Source organism: Pseudophryne corroboree, chromosome 9, assembly GCF_028390025.1.
Source record: "Pseudophryne corroboree isolate aPseCor3 chromosome 9, aPseCor3.hap2, whole genome shotgun sequence".
Classification (NCBI taxonomy): domain Eukaryota; kingdom Metazoa; phylum Chordata; class Amphibia; order Anura; family Myobatrachidae; genus Pseudophryne; species Pseudophryne corroboree.
The window spans coordinates 288838983-288857212 of NC_086452.1; the positions used below are offsets into that span (position 1 = coordinate 288838983).

Sequence of the window (18230 nt, forward strand, 5' to 3'; positions counted from 1 at the left end):
CGTCCAGGCTTGCAATCACCGCCCTGAGCGATTCCATCTTGAACTTGAACCTTCTTATATGAGTGTTCAAGGATTTTAAATTTAAAATGGGTCTCACCGAACCGTCCGGTTTCGGTACCACAAACATTGTGGAATAGTAACCCCGTCCTTGTTGAAGGAGGGGTACCTTGATTATCACCTGCTGAGAAAACAGCTTGTGAATCGCCTCCAGCACTGCCTCCCTGTCCGGGGGAGCTGTCGGCAAGGCAGATTTGAGGAAACTGCGAGGGGGAGACGTCTCAAATTCCAGCTTGTACCCCTGAGATACTACTTGTAGAATCCAGGGATCCACCCGTGAGCGAGCCCACTGGTCGCTGAAGTTCTTGAGACGGGCCCCCACCGTACCTGGCTCCGCCTGTGGAGCCCCAGCGTCATGCGGTGGACTTAGAGGAAGCGGGGGAGGACTTTTGTTCCTGGGAACTGGCTGTATGTTGCAGCTTTTTCCCTCTACCTCTGCCTCTGGGCAGAAAGGACGCGCCTCTAACCCGCTTGCCTTTCTGGGGCCGAAAGGACTGTACCTGATAATACGGTGCTTTCTTTGGCTGTGAGGGAACATGGGGTAAAAATGCTGACTTCTCAGCTGTCGCTGTGGAAACGAGGTCCGAGAGACCATCCCCAAACAACTCCTCACCCTTGTAAGGCAAAACTTCCATGTGCCTTTTAGAATCTGCATCTCCTGTCCACTGCCGAGTCCACAATCCTCTCCTGGCAGAAATGGACATTGCGTTTATTTTAAATGCCAGCCGGCAAATATTCCTCTGTGCATCTCTCATGTATAAGACAGCGTCTTTAATATGCTCTACGGTTAGCAATATAGTGTCCCTGTCTAGGGTATCAATGTTTTCCGACAGGGAATCTGACCACGCAGCTGCAGCACTGCACATCCATGCTGAAGCAATAGCCGGTCTCAGTATAATTCCTGAGTGTGTATATACAGACTTCAGGATAGCCTCCTGCTTTCTATCCGCAGGCTCCTTTAGGGCGGCCGTGTCCGGAGACGGTAGTGCCACCTTTTTTGACAGACGTATGAGTGCTTTATCCACCCTAGGGGATGTCTCCCAACGTGACCTGTCCTCTGGCGGGAAAGGGTACGTCATTAGTAACTTTTTAGAAATTACCAGTTTCTTATCGGGGGAAGCCCACGCTTCTTCACACACTTCATTTAATTCATCAGATGGGGGAAAAACCACTGGTAGTTTTTTCTCCCCAAACATAATACCCTTTTTTGATGTACCTGGGGTAATATCAGAAATGTGCAACACATTTTTCATTGCCGTAATCATATAACGAGTGGCTCTATTGGAATGTACACTAGTCTCATCGTCGTCGACACTGGAGTCAGTATCCGTGTCGACATCTGTGTCTGCCATCTGAGGTAGTGGGCGTTTTAGAGCCCCTGATGGCTTTTGAGACGCCTGGGCAAGCACGGGCAGAGAAGCCGGCTGTCCCACATCTGTTATGTCGTCAAACCTTTAATGTAAGGAGTTGACACTGTCGCGTAATTCCTTCCACATGTCCATCCATTCAGGTGTCGACCCCGCAAGGGGTGACATCACATTTATCGGCACCTGCTCCGCCTCCACATAAGCCTCCTCATCAAACATGTCGACACAGCCGTACCGACACACCGCACACACACAGGGAATGCTCTGACTGAGGACAGGACCCCACAAAGTCTTTTGGGGAGACAGAGAGAGAGTATGCCAGCACACACCAGAGCGCTATATAATGCAGGGATACACACTGCACACAGTGATTTTATCCCCTATAGCTGCTATAATACACAGTTTGCGCCTAAATTTAGTGCCCCCCCTCTCTTTTTTACCCTATTGAGCCTGGAAACTGCAGGGGAGAGCCTTGGGAGCGTCCTTCCAGCGGAGCTGTGAGAGGAAATGGCGCCAGTGTGCTGAGGGAGATAGCCCCGCCCCCTTCCCGGCGGACTTCTCACGTTTTTTTCAGGATATTTTTGGCAGGGGATTTTACACATATATAGTCTTGCTGACTATATTATGTGTTTATTTGCCAATATAAGGTACTCTTATTGCAGCCCAGGGCGCCCCCCCCCCCCCCCCAGCGCCCTGCACCCATCAGTGACCGGAGTGTGTGGTGTGCATGGGGAGCAATGGCGCACAGCTGCAGTGCTGTGCGCTACCTTAATGAAGACCGGAGTCTTCAGCCGCCGATTTCCGTGAAGATCTTCATGCTTCTGGCTCTGCAAGGGGGACGGCGGCGCGGCTCCGGGACCGGACGACCGAGGCTGGGCCTGTGTTCGATCCCTCTGGAGCTAATGGTGTCCAGTAGCCTAAGAAGCCCAAGCTAGCTGCAAGCAGGTAGGTTCGCTTCTTCTCCCCTCAGTCCCTCGTAGCAGTGAGTCTGTTGCCAGCAGATCTCACTGAAAATAAAAAACCTAAATATACTTTCTTTCTAAGAGCTCAGGAGAGCCCCTAGTGTGCATCCAGCTCGGCCGGGCACAAAATTCTAACTGAGGTCTGGAGGAGGGGCATAGAGGGAGGAGCCAGTGCACACCAGGTAGTCCTAAATCTTTCTTAGTTGTGCCCAGTCTCCTGCGGAGCCGCTATTCCCCATGGTCCTTACAGAGTCCCCAGCATCCACTAGGACGTCAGAGAAACAAAGGTTGTGTACACTGAGCCATCAAAAAACAAAGGTTTCACTATTTCACTCTCACTCAAAAAAGTCCGTATTTCGGAATATTTGGATTATGGGATACTCAACCTGTACTTAGTATGGCTATATGTGAAAACTGTAGATATAACAAACACAGTAAGCACTGGATGTATATCACAGGGTGTTTGTACCACACAACCCTGAAAGTATGCACTCTTTCTTAACTAACACAGTCCCAGTGACAGGTAGAATACTCAAGTGTCCTGTAGGAAGCACAGCACTGGCAGTCAGGCGGTTCCACAGAGGAGGATTTGCCCCAGCAATCTCAGGAACAGCAAGGCTCTATCTGTAATGGCTGCTGACCGGGAGTGAGGGAGAAGGAAGCAGCTCCAGGGCGGGAACATTGCATAAATGGCGCCCTGGTCTGGCATGCTCCCCCTGCTGGCATCCCCATCGGGCGTACGGGCAGTAAAGAAAACGGTGGGGGGGGGGGGTTAAATGGTACAACGTCCCCCCTGACCTGTGCCCATAAAGTATATCCCTGGTGGCTAGTGGATCAGCAGCCCAGTAATCCGTGTCCACGCCAGCGGGCGTGCGGCCCGCCTCCTACAGCCGCGCTGGATCGCGGTGCAAAGTGCGGCACAGAAGCCCCTTAACTCCCTCTTGACAGCGGCCCCGCAATCCGGGAGACGGCGGCGTGTGTGTGGCTCACGTGAAGAGGGAAGAAGCCGGCGCCTCCACTGCAGTGACCCGGCAACCACGACACGGGAGTATACAGCGCCGCTGGGGGTGATGGAGCTGTAGCAGAGATGTCTATTAGACATAGCCTGCTGCAGCCCTTGTAGATTCTTCTTTTCTGTCAAATTTAAAGCTAAGAATAGGCTGCCTGAGGCAGCCCCATGTTAAATGACCTGCTACTGCAGGCACCAACTACAAACTGAGCTCCTGTGCACGGAGGCAGGGTGATATAGGAGGCGGCGCTATGCATCTTGAAGAAGGTCAAAGCTTTGAGCCTGTTGGTGCCTCGGATCAAGATCCTACTCTACACCCCGATGTGAATCCTTGTGGAGCCCAGTGTACCCCGCATCAGAAATACTGATAGGTTAATTGGCTTGGCAGTACAAACTGCACTACTGGCACCAAATCGCTAGCAATATCTCTATGTTTGATATGCAGCACATCAAACCTGACAACATCGCATACGGGAGCACGCATATTGAGGATGCACACTAAGCGATGTAGGCGATATGTCGGTCCGAACCACCCGATAGGACAACATATCTGTCAGTGTGTACCCAGCTTAAGAATATCAGGTTACGCTACTTTTGCCTTGCTGTTTGTATTCCTGATGGTGATTAAGTGAGCAATAGCTTGAACAGGGAACCTCTGAGGAGATGTGTTGGGTATAAAAAATACTTTATAATTGCTTCCTTATTTGCTGTTAACCTCTCCACAGTGTTCAATTGTCGGGAGCCATGTATGCAAAAAAGGGTATAGAGAAATCAGTGCAGGGAGAACAGGCCAGTGTATTTGGATTTCCGTGTCCCTGCTATTTCACTCTAGAGTTAACAGATGTAAGGTCAATAACCAAATAAACTTCCTTGTCCCAAAAGTACAGGTCACATTCCCTTTTAGCCTTCAGTTTGTATTGCAGAGTATAATTACATGCGCATTGGCTCAAACAGGGAACACCTGAGTATATGTATTGGATGTATAGTACACTTACAATTGTTTAGTGATTAACTGTCCAATGGTATTATACAGGGGGATCGATTCCTGAATGCATTGGGAGTTAGGCACTGGATAGCACTTTGTGAAAGAACAGGCTAGTGAGTCTGGATCTCCCTGACTCTGCTTTTACACTGTCTTGTGTTTACAGCGGACAGTGGATGAGAAGACCGAGAGTATCACTGGTTGAGGAGAAACAAAAAAAGAGGCCCTTCTACTACTTGTGTTAGAATGACTTGGGCACTCTGACATCATAAGACACTGCAGGGTGTTGTGTCATAATCGCTGGTGAGAGAGGAAGAGAGAAATACTGTACCTATATTTCCAGAAGGTGCCAAGAAGTGGAAGGTTTGGGAACCTTGGTCTAGGAGTACCCTGTGCGCATAGTGGTATTCAGCGATTATCAGTTTCTCCCTAGTGAGCTTGTTCACACTACTGCCAGCAATGGTGAGTGTCCTGATGAAGGACCTCAAGGTCTGAAACCCATCAAGCAGGAATCCATGTATCCATGGGGAGGACCATAAGTGGGACAAACAGCTGCTGTATTGGGTAAAGAGCACTGGTGTTCAGGACCTGTCAGCTTTATCCGTGACTCTATCTCATGTGGCGGTGACCCTGCAGTGAGTGGCCCCAAGTGGATATCCACCATGGGGTATATTCAATAAGTGTCGGAAACTGCTGTCTTGTCGAAAAGAAGGCAGCTTCTGACAGATTTAGGTCGGAAGGGGTTCTGACCTATTCAACGCCGGGCCATTTTTTCAGACAAGTTGGGAATTCCCGACTTGTCGGAAACCACGTGGATTGTCGGATTAGCCGCGGATCCACGTATTCCGACAGGTTATGGTCCCGGTTCAAACAATGTCAATCCGACTTTTATTAAAGTCGGATTGACAATGTCGGAATCAGGGAGATGAGGCAGGGGACAGGTCAGCGGGGACAGGACCATGTGAGCAGACGAGCGGGGATTGAGCGTGGATGGGTGAGGAGACGAGCAGAAACGGAGCGGCGTTCAGGATGGAGCGGCGTGGACGGGTGAGGAGCGGCTGTCGGGTGCGGACAAATCTGACAGTCGGATATAACCAGCTCATTGAATACTGACCTGTCGAAGGTATTGAATACACCCATATATGTGGAGATACGCTTTTAACAACCTATCAAATGTGAGTACTATGTATTAATACAAATCACCTTTTATTCATAGTAGTTTGGTTGTTTTCTGTTTGCCTTTGAGTGTGGAACCAACAAGCTATGGCTATTACAAGTCTGCATATTGATAGGAGTCTGAGATTTCACTATTTATTGGGAAAACGAGGAAAAACGTTTCCACTAATATTCATGATATCTCTTTAAACCAATTCCAAAGAAGGAGAAAAGTTCTTACATTTGAACTTTCTTGGTGATGTGGACTCTATATACTATATTATACTCCCTTGTCTGTGGGAGCGCCAGTGTGGGAGAATTCCTCTTTAGATACTATTTATTGTAACAAATGCATCCAATCCTTTTTTTGGGTGGGTAATAACTTTGCCATAACAACCTAATGCAGTAATGAGCATTTAAAAATAGCAATGTTCTATTCCTCCTGGGCACATTACCATAGCTCCTATCACCACTACACGACACAAGATATAGACTTGTTTGCCATTTCTAATAAAGAAAAACGTCTGTGAATTGTTAATGACTGCAGATTATGAACCCCCTTCCAACCATGACTAATTTTATATTTGAATACATGTTTCACTAAAATATATAACCCTGCCAGCTGTAATCCTGTAAATATGGCCTAGACATTTGGGTTTCAGATCACCAACCTGTGCTTGCTGTGTAAATTGATAAAAAATACAACCATGTCAAAACATGGACGAAGGTGAGCTCTTTCAGGTGATATAGGGAGGGACGTAGCCATGTGACTGTAAGACAAAAGAAATTAACACACTAAATTAGACACATGCCTTAGACAATATTAAATCATTTAGTATAATGTGTAAACCCAAAGTATTACTATATTTACATCACTTTTACTACTCTGACCGAATAACAAGAAGGGCCCTATGTAGGGCTGAACGCAATTTAACTGCAGATATTCCTGATTTTCGTGCACACATGCAGAGTTGTACGCATCCCTGTAAGCGAGCCACACCCTATCTGTAACACTAGGTTTGATACCGGTCATCATCAGTATACACTTAAGGCCAGTACACACGTTCTTAATTTTCCCAGAGATGTGTGCTGAGCGATCTATCAGTGACCGCTCTCTCCGTGTACCCCCCCTTTACACCAGCCTGTACTTAGTGCAAAAGATGTGTCAAAAAGCATCCGTAAGGTAAAGTAACATACATTTAACTACAGGTTGAGTATCCCATATCCAAATATTCCGAAATACGGAATATTCCGAAATACGGACATTTTTGAATGAGAGTGAGATAGTGAAACCTTTGTTTTTTTGATGACTCAATGTACACAAACTTTGTTTAATAGACAAAGTTATTTAAAATATTTTATTAAATTACCTTCAGGCTGTGTGTATAAGGTGTATATGAAACATAAATGAATTGTGTGAATGTAGACACACTTTGTTTAATGCACAAAGTTATAAAAAAAAATAAGAATTTACTTACCGATAATTCTATTTCTCGGAGTCCGTAGTGGATGCTGGGGTTCCTGAAAGGACCATGGGGAATAGCGGCTCCGCAGGAGACAGGGCACAAAAAGTAAAGCTTTCCGATCAGGTGGTGTGCACTGGCTCCTCCCCCTATGACCCTCCTCCAAGCCTCAGTTAGGTACTGTGCCCGGACGAGCGTACACAATAAGGGAGGAATTTTGAATCCCGGGTAAGACTCATACCAGCCACACCAATCACACCGTACAACTTGTGATCAAACCCAGTTAACAGTATGATAACAGAGGAGCCTCTGAAAGATGGCTTCCTAAACAATAACCCGAATTAGTTAACAATAACTATGTACAATTATTGCAGATAATCCGCACTTGGGATGGGCGCCCAGCATCCACTACGGACTCCGAGAAATAGAATTATCGGTAAGTAAATTCTTATTTTCTCTATCGTCCTAGTGGATGCTGGGGTTCCTGAAAGGACCATGGGGATTATACCAAAGCTCCCAAACGGGCGGGAGAGTGCGGATGACTCTGCAGCACCGAATGAGAGAACTCCAGGTCCTCCTTAGCCAGAGTATCAAATTTGTAAAATTTTACAAACGTGTTCTCCCCTGACCACGTAGCTGCTCGGCAAAGTTGTAATGCCGAGACCCCTCGGGCAGCCGCCCAAGATGAGCCCACCTTCCTTGTGGAGTGGGCCTTTACAGATTTAGGCTGTGGCAGGCCTGCCACAGAATGTGCAAGTTGGATTGTGCTACAGATCCAACGAGCAATCGTCTGCTTAGACGCAGGAGCACCCATCTTGTTGGGTGCATACAATATAAACAACGAGTCAGATTTTCTGACTCCAGCTGTCCTTGCAATATATATTTTTAATGCTCTGACAACGTCCAGTAACTTGGAGTCCTCCAAGTCACTTGTAGCCGCAGGCACTACAATAGGCTGGTTCAGATGAAATGCTGACACCACCTTAGGGAGAAAATGCGGACGAGTCCGCAGTTCTGCCCTGTCCGAATGGAAAATCAGATATGGGCTTTTGTAAGATAAAGCTGCCAGTTCTGACACTCTCCTGGCCGAAGCCAGGGCTAGTAACATGGTCACTTTCCATGTGAGATATTTTAAATCCACCTTTTTTAGTGGTTCAAACCAATGAGATTTTAGAAATTCCAAAACCACATTGAGATCCCACGGTGCCACTGGAGGCACCACAGGAGGCTGTATATGCAGCACTCCCTTAACAAAAGTCTGGACTTCAGGAACTGAAGCCAATTCTTTTTGAAAGAAAATCGACAGGGCCGAAATTTGAACCTTAATAGATCCCAATTTGAGACCCATAGACAATCCTGATTGCAGGAAATGTAGGAATCGACCCAGTTGAAATTCCTCCGTCGGAGCACTCCGATCCTCGCACCACGCAACATATCTTCGCCAAATGCGGTGATAGTGTTGCACGGTTACTTCCTTCCTTGCTTTAATCAAAGTAGGAATGACTTCTTCCGGCATGCCTTTTTCCTTTAGGATCCGGCGTTCAACCGCCATGCCGTCAAACGCAGCCGCGGTAAGTCTTGAAACAGACAGGGACCCTGCTGAAGCAAGTCCCTCCTTAGAGGTAGAGGCCACGGATCTTCCGTGATCATCTCTTGAAGTCCCGCTTACCAAGTCCTTCTTGGCCAATCCGGAACCACTAGTATCGTTCTTACGCCTCTTTGCCGTATAATTCTCAATACTTTTGGTATGAGAGGCAGAGGAGGAAACACATACACCGACTGGTACACCCAAGGCGTTACCAGCGCGTCCACAGCTATTGCCTGCGGATCTCTTGACCTGGCGCAATACCTGTCCAGTTTTTTGTTGAGGCGAGACGCCATCATGTCCACCATTGGTCTTTCCCAACGGGTTACCAGCATGTGGAAGACTTCCGGATGAAGTCCCCACTCTCCCGGGTGAAGGTCGTGTCTGCTGAGGAAGTCTGCTTCCCAGTTGTCCACTCCCGGGATGAACACTGCTGACAGTGCTATCACATGATTCTCTGCCCAGCGAAGAATCCTTGCAGCTTCTGCCATTGCACTCCTGCTTCTTGTGCCGCCCTGTCTGTTTACATGGGCGACTGCCGTGATGTTGTCCGACTGGATCAACACCGGTTTTCCTTGAAGCAGAGGTTCTGCCTGGCTTAGAGCATTGTAGATTGCTCTTAGTTCCAGAATGTTTATGTGAAGAGACGTTTCCAGGCTCGTCCACACTCCCTGGAAGTTTCTTCCTTGTGTGACTGCTCCCCAGCCTCTCAGGCTGGCGTCCGTGGTCACCAGGATCCAATCCTGTATGCCGAATCTGCGGCCCTCCAATAGATGAGCACTCTGCAACCACCACAGAAGAGATACCCTTGTCCTTGGAGACAGGGTTATCCGCTGGTGCATCTGAAGATGCGACCCTGACCATTTGTCCAACAGATCCCTCTGGAAAATTCGTGCATGGAATCTGCCGAATGGAATTGCTTCGTAAGAAGCCACCATTTTTCCCAGGACTCTTGTGCATTGATGTACAGACACCTTTCCTGGTTTTAGGAGTTTCCTGACAAGCTCGGATAACTCCTTGGCTTTTTCCTCCGGGAGAAAAACCTTTTTCTGAACCGTGTCCAGAATCATCCCTAGGAACAGCAGACGAGTTGTCGGCATTAACTGGGATTTTGGAATATTCAGAATCCAGCCGTGCTGTTTTAGCACTTCTTGAGACAGTGCTAATCCCATCTCTAGCTGTTCTCTGGACCTTGCCCTTATTAGGAGATCGTCCAAGTATGGGATAATTAATACGCCTTTTCTTCGAAGAAGAATCATCATCTCGGCCATTACCTTTGTAAAGACCCGAGGTGCCGTGGACAATCCGAACGGCAGCGTCTGAAACTGATAGTGACAGTTTTGTACAACGAACCTGAGGTACCCCTGGTGTGAGGGGTAAATTGGAACGTGGAGGTACGCATCCTTGATGTCCAAGGACACCATAAAGTCCCCTTCTTCCAGGTTCGCTATCACTGCTCTGAGTGACTCCATTTTGAACTTGAACTTCTTTATGTACAGGTTCAAGGACTTCAGATTTAGAATAGGTCTTACCGAGCCGTCCGGCTTCGGTACCACAAATAGAGTGGAATAATACCCCTTTCCCTGTTGTAGAAGAGGTACCTTGACTATCACCTGCTGAGAGTACAGCTTGTGAATGGCTTCCAAAACCGTCTCCCTTTCGGAGGGGGACGTTGGTAAAGCAGACTTCAGGAAACGGCGAGGCGGATCTGTCTCTAGTTCCAACCTGTACCCCTGAGATATTATCTGCAGGATCCAGGGATCTACCTGCGAGTGAGCCCACTGCGCGCTGAAATTCTTGAGACGACCGCCCACCGCCCCCGAGTCCGCTTGAGAAGCCCCAGCGTCATGCTGAGGCTTTTGTAGAAGCGGGGGAGGGCTTCTGTTCCTGGGAAGGAGCTGCCTGTTGGTGTCTCTTCCCCCTTCCTCTGCCTCGTGGCAGATATGAATATCCCTTTGCTCTCTTGTTTTTAAAGGAACGAAAGGGCTGCGGTTGAAAAGTCGGTGTCTTTTTCTGTTGGGGAGTAGCTTGAGGTAAAAAGGTGGATTTCCCGGCTGTAGCCGTGGCCACCAAATCTGATAGACCGACTCCAAATAACTCCTCCCCTTTATACGGCAAAACTTCCATATGCCGTTTTGAGTCCGCATCGCCTGACCACTGTCGCGTCCATAAACTTCTTCTGGCCGAAATGGACATAGCACTTACCCGTGATGCCAGTGTGTAGATATCCCTCTGTGCATCACGCATATAAAGAAATGCATCCTTTATTTGCTCTAAAGACAGTAAAACATTGTCCCTATCCAGGGTATCAATATTTTCAATCAGGGACTCTGACCAAGCTACTCCAGCACTGCACATCCAGGCTGTCGCTATAGCTGGTCGTAGTATAACACCTGTATGTGTGTATATACTTTTTTGGATATTTTCCATCCTCCTATCTGCTGGATCTTTAAGTGCGGCCGTCTCAGGAGAGGGTAACGCCACTTGTTTAGATAAGCGTGTGAGTGCCTTGTCCACCCTAGGAGGTGTTTCCCAGCGCGCCCTAACCTCTGGCGGGAAAGGGTATAAAGCCAATAACTTCTTTGAAATTAGCATCTTTTTATCGGGGGCAACCCACGCTTCATCACATACATCATTTAGTTCTTCTGATTCAGGAAAAACTATAGGTAGTTTTTTCACACCCCACATAATACCCTGTTTAGTGGTACCTGTAGTATCAGCTAAATGTAACGCCTCCTTCATTGCCAAAATCATATAACGTGTGGCCCTACTGGAAAATACGGTTGATTCGTCACCGTCGCCACTGGAATCAGTGCCTGTGTCTGGGTCTGTGTCGACCGACTGAGGCAAAGGGCGTTTTACAGCCCCTGACGGTGTTTGAGGCGCCTGGACAGGCACTAACTGATTGTCCGGCCGTCTCATGTCGTCAAACGACTGCTTTAGCGTGTTGACACTATCCCGTAATTCCATAAATAAAGGCATCCATTCTGGTGTCGACCCCCTAGGAGGTGACATCCCCATATTTGGCAATTGCTCCGCCTCCACACCAATATCGTCCTCATACATGTCGACACACACGTACCGACACACAGCAGACACACAGGGAATGCTCTTAACGAAGACAGGACCCCACTAGCCCTTTGGGGAGACAGAGGGAGAGTTTGCCAGCACACACCAAAAGCGCTATATATGACAGGGATAGCCTTATAATAAGTGCTCCCTGTATAGCTGCTTTTATAATATAATTTTTGCCACTATTTTGCCCCCCCTCTCTTGTTTTACCCTGTTTCTGTAGTGCAGTGCAGGGGAGAGACCTGGGAGCCGTCCTGACCAGCGGAGCTGTGTAAGGAAAATGGCGCTGTGTGCTGAGGAGATAGGCCCCGCCCCTTTTTCGGCGGGCTCGTCTCCCGCTCTTTAGTGTATTCTGGCAGGGGTTAAATATCTCCATATAGCCCCCGGAGGCTATATGTGAGGTATTTTTTAGCCAAATAGGTTTTCATTTGCCTCCCAGGGCGCTCCCCTCCCAGCGCCCTGCACCCTCAGTGACTGCCGTGTGAAGTGTGCTGAGAGGAAAATGGCGCACAGCTGCAGTGCTGTGCGCTACCTTTAGAAGACTGAGGAGTCTTCTGCCGCCGATTCTGGACCTCTTCATGTTTCAGCATCTGCAAGGGGGCCGGCGGCGAGGCTCCGGTGACCATCCAGGCTGTACCCGTGATCGTCCCTCTGGAGCTGATGTCCAGTAGCCAAGAAGCCAATCCATCCTGCACGCAGGTGAGTTCACTTCTTCTCCCCTAAGTCCCTCGTTGCAGTGATCCTGTTGCCAGCAGGACTCACTGTAAAATAAAAAACCTAAGCTAAACTTTCTCTAAGCAGCTCTTTAGGAGAGCCACCTAGATTGCACCCTTCTCGGCCGGGCACAAAAATCTAACTGAGGCTTGGAGGAGGGTCATAGGGGGAGGAGCCAGTGCACACCACCTGATCGGAAAGCTTTACTTTTTGTGCCCTGTCTCCTGCGGAGCCGCTATTCCCCATGGTCCTTTCAGGAACCCCAGCATCCACTAGGACGATAGAGAAATAAGAATTTACTCACCGGTAATTCTATTTCTCGTAGTCCGTAGTGGATGCTGGGAACTCCGTAAGGACCATGGGGAATAGGCGGGCTCCGCAGGAGACTGGGCACTCTAAAGAAAAGATTAGGTACTATCTGGTGTGCACTGGCTCCTCCCTCTATATCCCTCCTCCAGACCTCAGTTAGGGAAACTGTGCCCGGAAGAGCTGACATTACAAGGAAAGGATTTTTGGAATCCAGGGTAAGACTCATACCAGCCACACCAATCACACCGTACAACTCGTGATACTATACCCAGTGAACAGTATGAACAACAACTGAGCCTCTCGAATAGATGGCTCCAAACAATAACCCTTTATTTAGGCAATAACTATATACAAGTATTGCAGACAATCCGCACTTGGGATGGGCGCCCAGCATCCACTACGGACTATGAGAAATAGAATTACCGGTGAGTAAATTCTTATTTTCTCTGACGTCCTAGTGGATGCTGGGAACTCCGTAAGGACCATGGGGATTATACCAAAGCTCCCAATCGGGGCGGGAGAGTGCGGATGACTCTGCAGCACCGAATGAGCAAACACAAGGTCCTCCTCAGCCAGGGTATCAAACTTGTAGAACTTTGCAAAGGTGTTTGAACCCGACCAAGTAGCCGCTAGGCAAAGCTGTAAAGCCGAGACCCCTCGGGCAGCCGCCCAAGAAGAGCCCACCTTCCTTGTGGAATGGGCTTTTACTGATTTTGAAAGCGGCAATCCAGACGCAGAATGAGCCAGCTGAATCGTGCTACAGATCCAGCGAGCAATAGTTTGCTTTGAAGCAGGAGCACCCAGCTTGTTGGGTGCATGCAGGATAAACAGCGAGTCAGTCATCCTGACTCCAGCCGTTCTGGAAACATATATTTTCAAAGCCCTGACTACGTCCACAAACTTGGAGTCCTCCAAGTCCCGAGTAGCCGCAGGCACCACAATAGGTTGGTTCAAATGAAACGATGATACCACCTTTGGGAGAAATTGGGGACAAGTCCACAATTCTGCCCTGTCCATATAGAAGATCAGATATGGGCTTTTACATGACAAAGCCGCCAATTCCGACACACGCCTAGCCGATGCTAAGGCCAACAGCATGACCACTTTCCACGTGAGATACTTTAGTTCCACGGTCTTAAGTGGCTCAAACCAGTGGGATTTCAGGAAATCCAACACAACGTTAAGATCCCAGGGTGCCACTGGAGGCACAAAAGGGGGCTGAATATGCAGCACTCCCTTAAACGTCTGAACCTCAGGCAGTGAAGCCAGTTCTTTTTGAAAGAAAATGGATAGGGCCGAAATCTGGACCTTTATGGACCCCAATTTTAGGCCCATAGTCGCCCCTGACTGTAGGAAGTGCAGGAATCGACCCAGCTGGAATTCCTCTGTAGGGGCCGTCCTGGCCTCACACCAAGCAACATATTTTCGCCATATACGGTGATAATGCTTTGCTGTCACGTCCTTCCTAGCCTTTATCAGCGTAGGAATAAATTCATCCGGAATGCCATTTTCCGCTAGGATCCGGCGTTCAACCGCCATGCCGTCAAACGCAGCTGCGGTAAGTCTTGGAACAGACAGGGCCCTTGTTGCAGCAGGTCCTGTCTGAGAGGCAGAGGCCATGGGTCCTCTGTGCGCATTTCTTGCAGTTCCGGGTACCAAGTCCTCTTTGGCCAATCCGGAACAACGAGTATTGTTCTTATTCCTCTCTTTCTTACTATTCTCAGTACCTTGGGTATGAGAGGAAGAGGAGGAAACACATATACCGACTGGTACACCAACGGTGTCACTAGGGCGTCCACAGCTATCGCCTGAGGGTCCCTTGACCTGGCGCAATATCTTTTTAGCTTTTTGTTGAGGCGGGACGCCATCATGTCCACCTGTGGCAGTTGCCATCGCTTTGCAATCTGTGTGAAGACTTCTTGATGAAGTCCCCACTCTCCCGGGTGGAGGTCGTGTCTGCTGAGGAAGTCTGCTTCCCAGTTGTCCACTCCCGGAATGAACACTGCTGACAGTGCTTGCACGTGATTCTCCGCCCACCGAAGAATCTTTGTGGGTTCCGCCATTGCCATCCTGCTTCTTGTGCCGCCCTGGCGGTTTACATGGGCGACCGCCGTGATGTTGTCTGACTGAATCAGCACTGGCCGGTTTCGAAGCAGGGGCTCTGCATGACTCAGGGCGTTGTAAATGGCCCTTAGTTCCAGTATATTTATGTGTAGAGAAGTCTCCAGACTTGACCACAGCCCTTGGAAGTTTCTTCCCTGAGTGACTGCCCCCCATCCTCGGAGGCTTGCATCCGTGGTCACCAGGACCCAGTCCTGTATGCCGAACCTGCGGCCCTCGAGAAGGTGAGCACTCTGCAGCCACCACAGAAGAGACACCCTGGCCCTTGGGGACAGGGTGATCAGCCGATGCATCTGAAGATGCGATCCGGACCACTTGTCCAACAGATCCCACTGAAAGATCCTTGCATGGAACCTGCCGAAGGGAATGGCTTCGTATGAAGCCACCATCTTTCCCAGGACTTGCGTGCAGTGATGCACCGATACCTGTTTTGGTTTCAGGAGGTCCCTGACCAGAGATGCTGATTCCTGGGCCTTCTCCACCGGGAGAAACACCTTCTTCTGTTCTGTGTCCAGAATCATGCCCAGGAAAAGCAGACACGTCGTAGGAATCAGCTGCGACTATGGAACATTCAGAATCCAGCCGTGCTGTTGCAACACTTCCTGAGAGAGTGCTACGCTGATCAACAACTGCTCTCTGGACCTCGCCTTTATGAGGAGATCGTCCAAGTACGGGATAACTATAACTCCCTTCTTCCGAAGGAGTATCATCATTTCGGCCATTACCTTGGTAAATATCATCGGTGCCGTGGACAGGCCAAACGGCAACGTCTGGAACTGGTAATGACAGTCCTGTACCACAAACCTGAGGTACTCCTGGTGAAGTGGGTAAATGGGGACATGCAAGTAAGCATCCTTGATGTCCAGCGACACCATAAAATCCCCCCCTTCCAGGCTTGCAATAACCGCTCTGAGCGATTCCATTTTGAACTTGAATTTCTTTATATAAGTGTTCAAGGATTTTAAATTCAGAATGGGTCTCACCGAACCGTCCGGTTTCGGTACCACAAACATTGTGGAATAGTAACCCCTTCCCTGTTGAAGGAGGGGGACCCTGATAATCACTTGCTGGAGATACAGCTTGTGAATTGCCGCCAGTACTACCTCCCTTTCCATGGGGGAAGCTGGCAAGGCTGATTTGAGGTAACGGTGGGGGGGGGAGTCGCTTCGAATTCCAGCTTGTATCCCTGAGATACAATTTGTACAGCCCAGAGATCCACCTGTGAGCGAACCCACTGGTTGCTGAAGTTTCGGAGACGCGCCCCCACCGCACCTGGCTCCGCCTGTGGAGCCCCAACGTCATGCGGTGGACTTAGTGGAAGCAGGGGAGGACTTTTGTTCCTGGGAACTGGCTGCATGGTGCAGCTTCTTACCTCTACCCCTGCCTCTGGCAAGAAAGGATGCGCCCCTGACCCTCTTGCCTTTCTGAGAACAAAAGGACTGCATTTGATAATACGGTGCTTTCTTAGGCTGTGAGGAAACCTGAGGCAAGAAAGTCGACTTTCCAGCTGTCGCTGTGGACACGAGGTCCGATAGACCGTCCCCAAACAATTCCTCACCCTTATAAGGCAAAACCTCCATGTGTTTTTTAGAATCAGCATCTCCTGTCCATTGCCGAGTCCATAAGACCCTCCTGGCAGAAATGGACAGAGCATTAATTCTAGAGCCCAGCAGGCAAATGTCCCTCTGAGCATCCCGCATATATAAGACGACGTCTTTTATATGGCCCAGGGTTAGCAAAACAGTATCCCTGTCGAGGGAATCTAAGTCGTCTGACAGAGTATCTGTCCATGCTGCTACAGCACTACACATCCAGGCTGAAGCAATAGCAGGTCTCAGTAGAGTACCAGAGTGTGTATACACTGACTTCAGGATAGCTTCCTGCTTTCTATCCGCAGGCTCCTTTAGGGCGGCCGTATCCTGAGACGGCAGGGCCACCTTTTTAGATAAGCGTGTCAGCGCCTTGTCCACCCTAGGGGATGTTTCCCAACGTAACCTGTCCGTTGGCGGGAAAGGGTACGCCATCAGTAACCTCTTAGAAATCACTAGTTTCTTATCAGGGGAACTCCACGCTTCTTCACATAATTCATTTAATTCATCAGATGGGGGAAAAGTCACTGGCTGCTTTTTCTCCCCAAACATATAAACCCTCTTGGTATTAACAGGGTTAATCTCAGAAATGTGTAATACATCTTTCATTGCAATAATCGTGTATCGGATGGCCTTGGTCATTTTAGACTGTAAATGTGCCTCATCATCGTCGACACTTGAGTCGGACTCCGTGTCGACATCTGTGTCAACCATCTGAGATAGAGGGCGTTTATGAGCCCCCGACGGTTTCTGAGTCGCCTGGGCAGGCGCGGGCTGAGACCCCGGCTGTCCCAAGGCTGCAGCGTCATCAAACCTTTTATGTAAGGAGCTTACATTCTCGTTTAAGACCTTCCACATATCCATCCAATCAGGTGTCGGCCCCGACGGGGGCGACACCACACTTATCTGCCCTTGCTCCGCCTCCACGTAACCCTCCTCATCAAACATGTCGACACAGCCGTACCGACACACCGCACACACACACACAGGGAATGCTCAGACTGAGGACAGGACCCCACAAAGTCCTTTGGGGAGACAGAGAGAGAGTATGCCAGCAAACACCACAGCGCTATATAACACAGGGATTTTCACTTATAATAAGAATTTACTCACCGGTAATTCTATTTCTCGTAGTCCGTAGTGGATGCTGGGAACTCCGTAAGGACCATGGGGAATAGCGGGCTCCGAAGGAGACTGGGCACTCTAAGAAAGAATTAGGACTACCTGGTGTGCACTGGCTCCTCCCTCTATGCCCCTCCTCCAGACCTCAGTTAGGGAAACTGTGCCCGGGAGAGCAGACACAATAAGGAAAGGATTTGGAATCCCGGGTAAGACTCATACCAGCCACACCAATCACACCGTACAACTCGTGATACTATACCCAGTGAACAGTATGAACAACAACTGAGCCTCTCGAATAGATTGCTCCAAACAATAACCCTTTAGTTAGGCAATAACTATATACAAGTATTGCAGACAATCCGCACTTGGGATGGGCGCCCAGCATCCACTACGGACTACGAGAAATAGAATTACCGGTGAGTAAATTCTTATTTTCTCTGACGTCCTAGTGGATGCTGGGAACTCCGTAAGGACCATGGGGATTATACCAAAGCTCCCAAACGGGCGGGAGAGTGCGGATGACTCTGCAGCACCGAATGAGCAAACTCAAGGTCCTCCTCAGCCAGGGTATCAAACTTGTAGAATTTTGCAAACGTGTTTGAACCCGACCAAGTAGCAGCTCGGCAAAGTTGTAAAGCCGAGACCCCTCGGGCAGCCGCCCAAGAAGAGCCCACCTTCCTCGTGGAATGGGCTTTTACAGATTTAGGATGCGGCAGTCCAGCC

The 18230-nt window shown here is 49.1% G+C and overlaps 1 protein-coding gene across 3 annotated transcripts in view; it reads right to left on the reverse strand.

The window, feature by feature from the left end:
* CENPM (centromere protein M) overlaps nt 1-18230 on the reverse strand; it is a 412428-nt gene that overhangs the window by 356152 nt on the left and 38046 nt on the right. For all 3 annotated transcript variants that reach the window (XR_010186836.1, XM_063940338.1, XM_063940339.1), the window contains exon 3: nt 6204-6302. Coding sequence is in view for 2 of the 3 variants with exons in the window: in XM_063940338.1 (XP_063796408.1) it covers nt 6204-6302 (99 nt within the window). In the remaining variant the exon portion in view is untranslated. The remainder of the gene's footprint in view (nt 1-6203; nt 6303-18230) is intronic.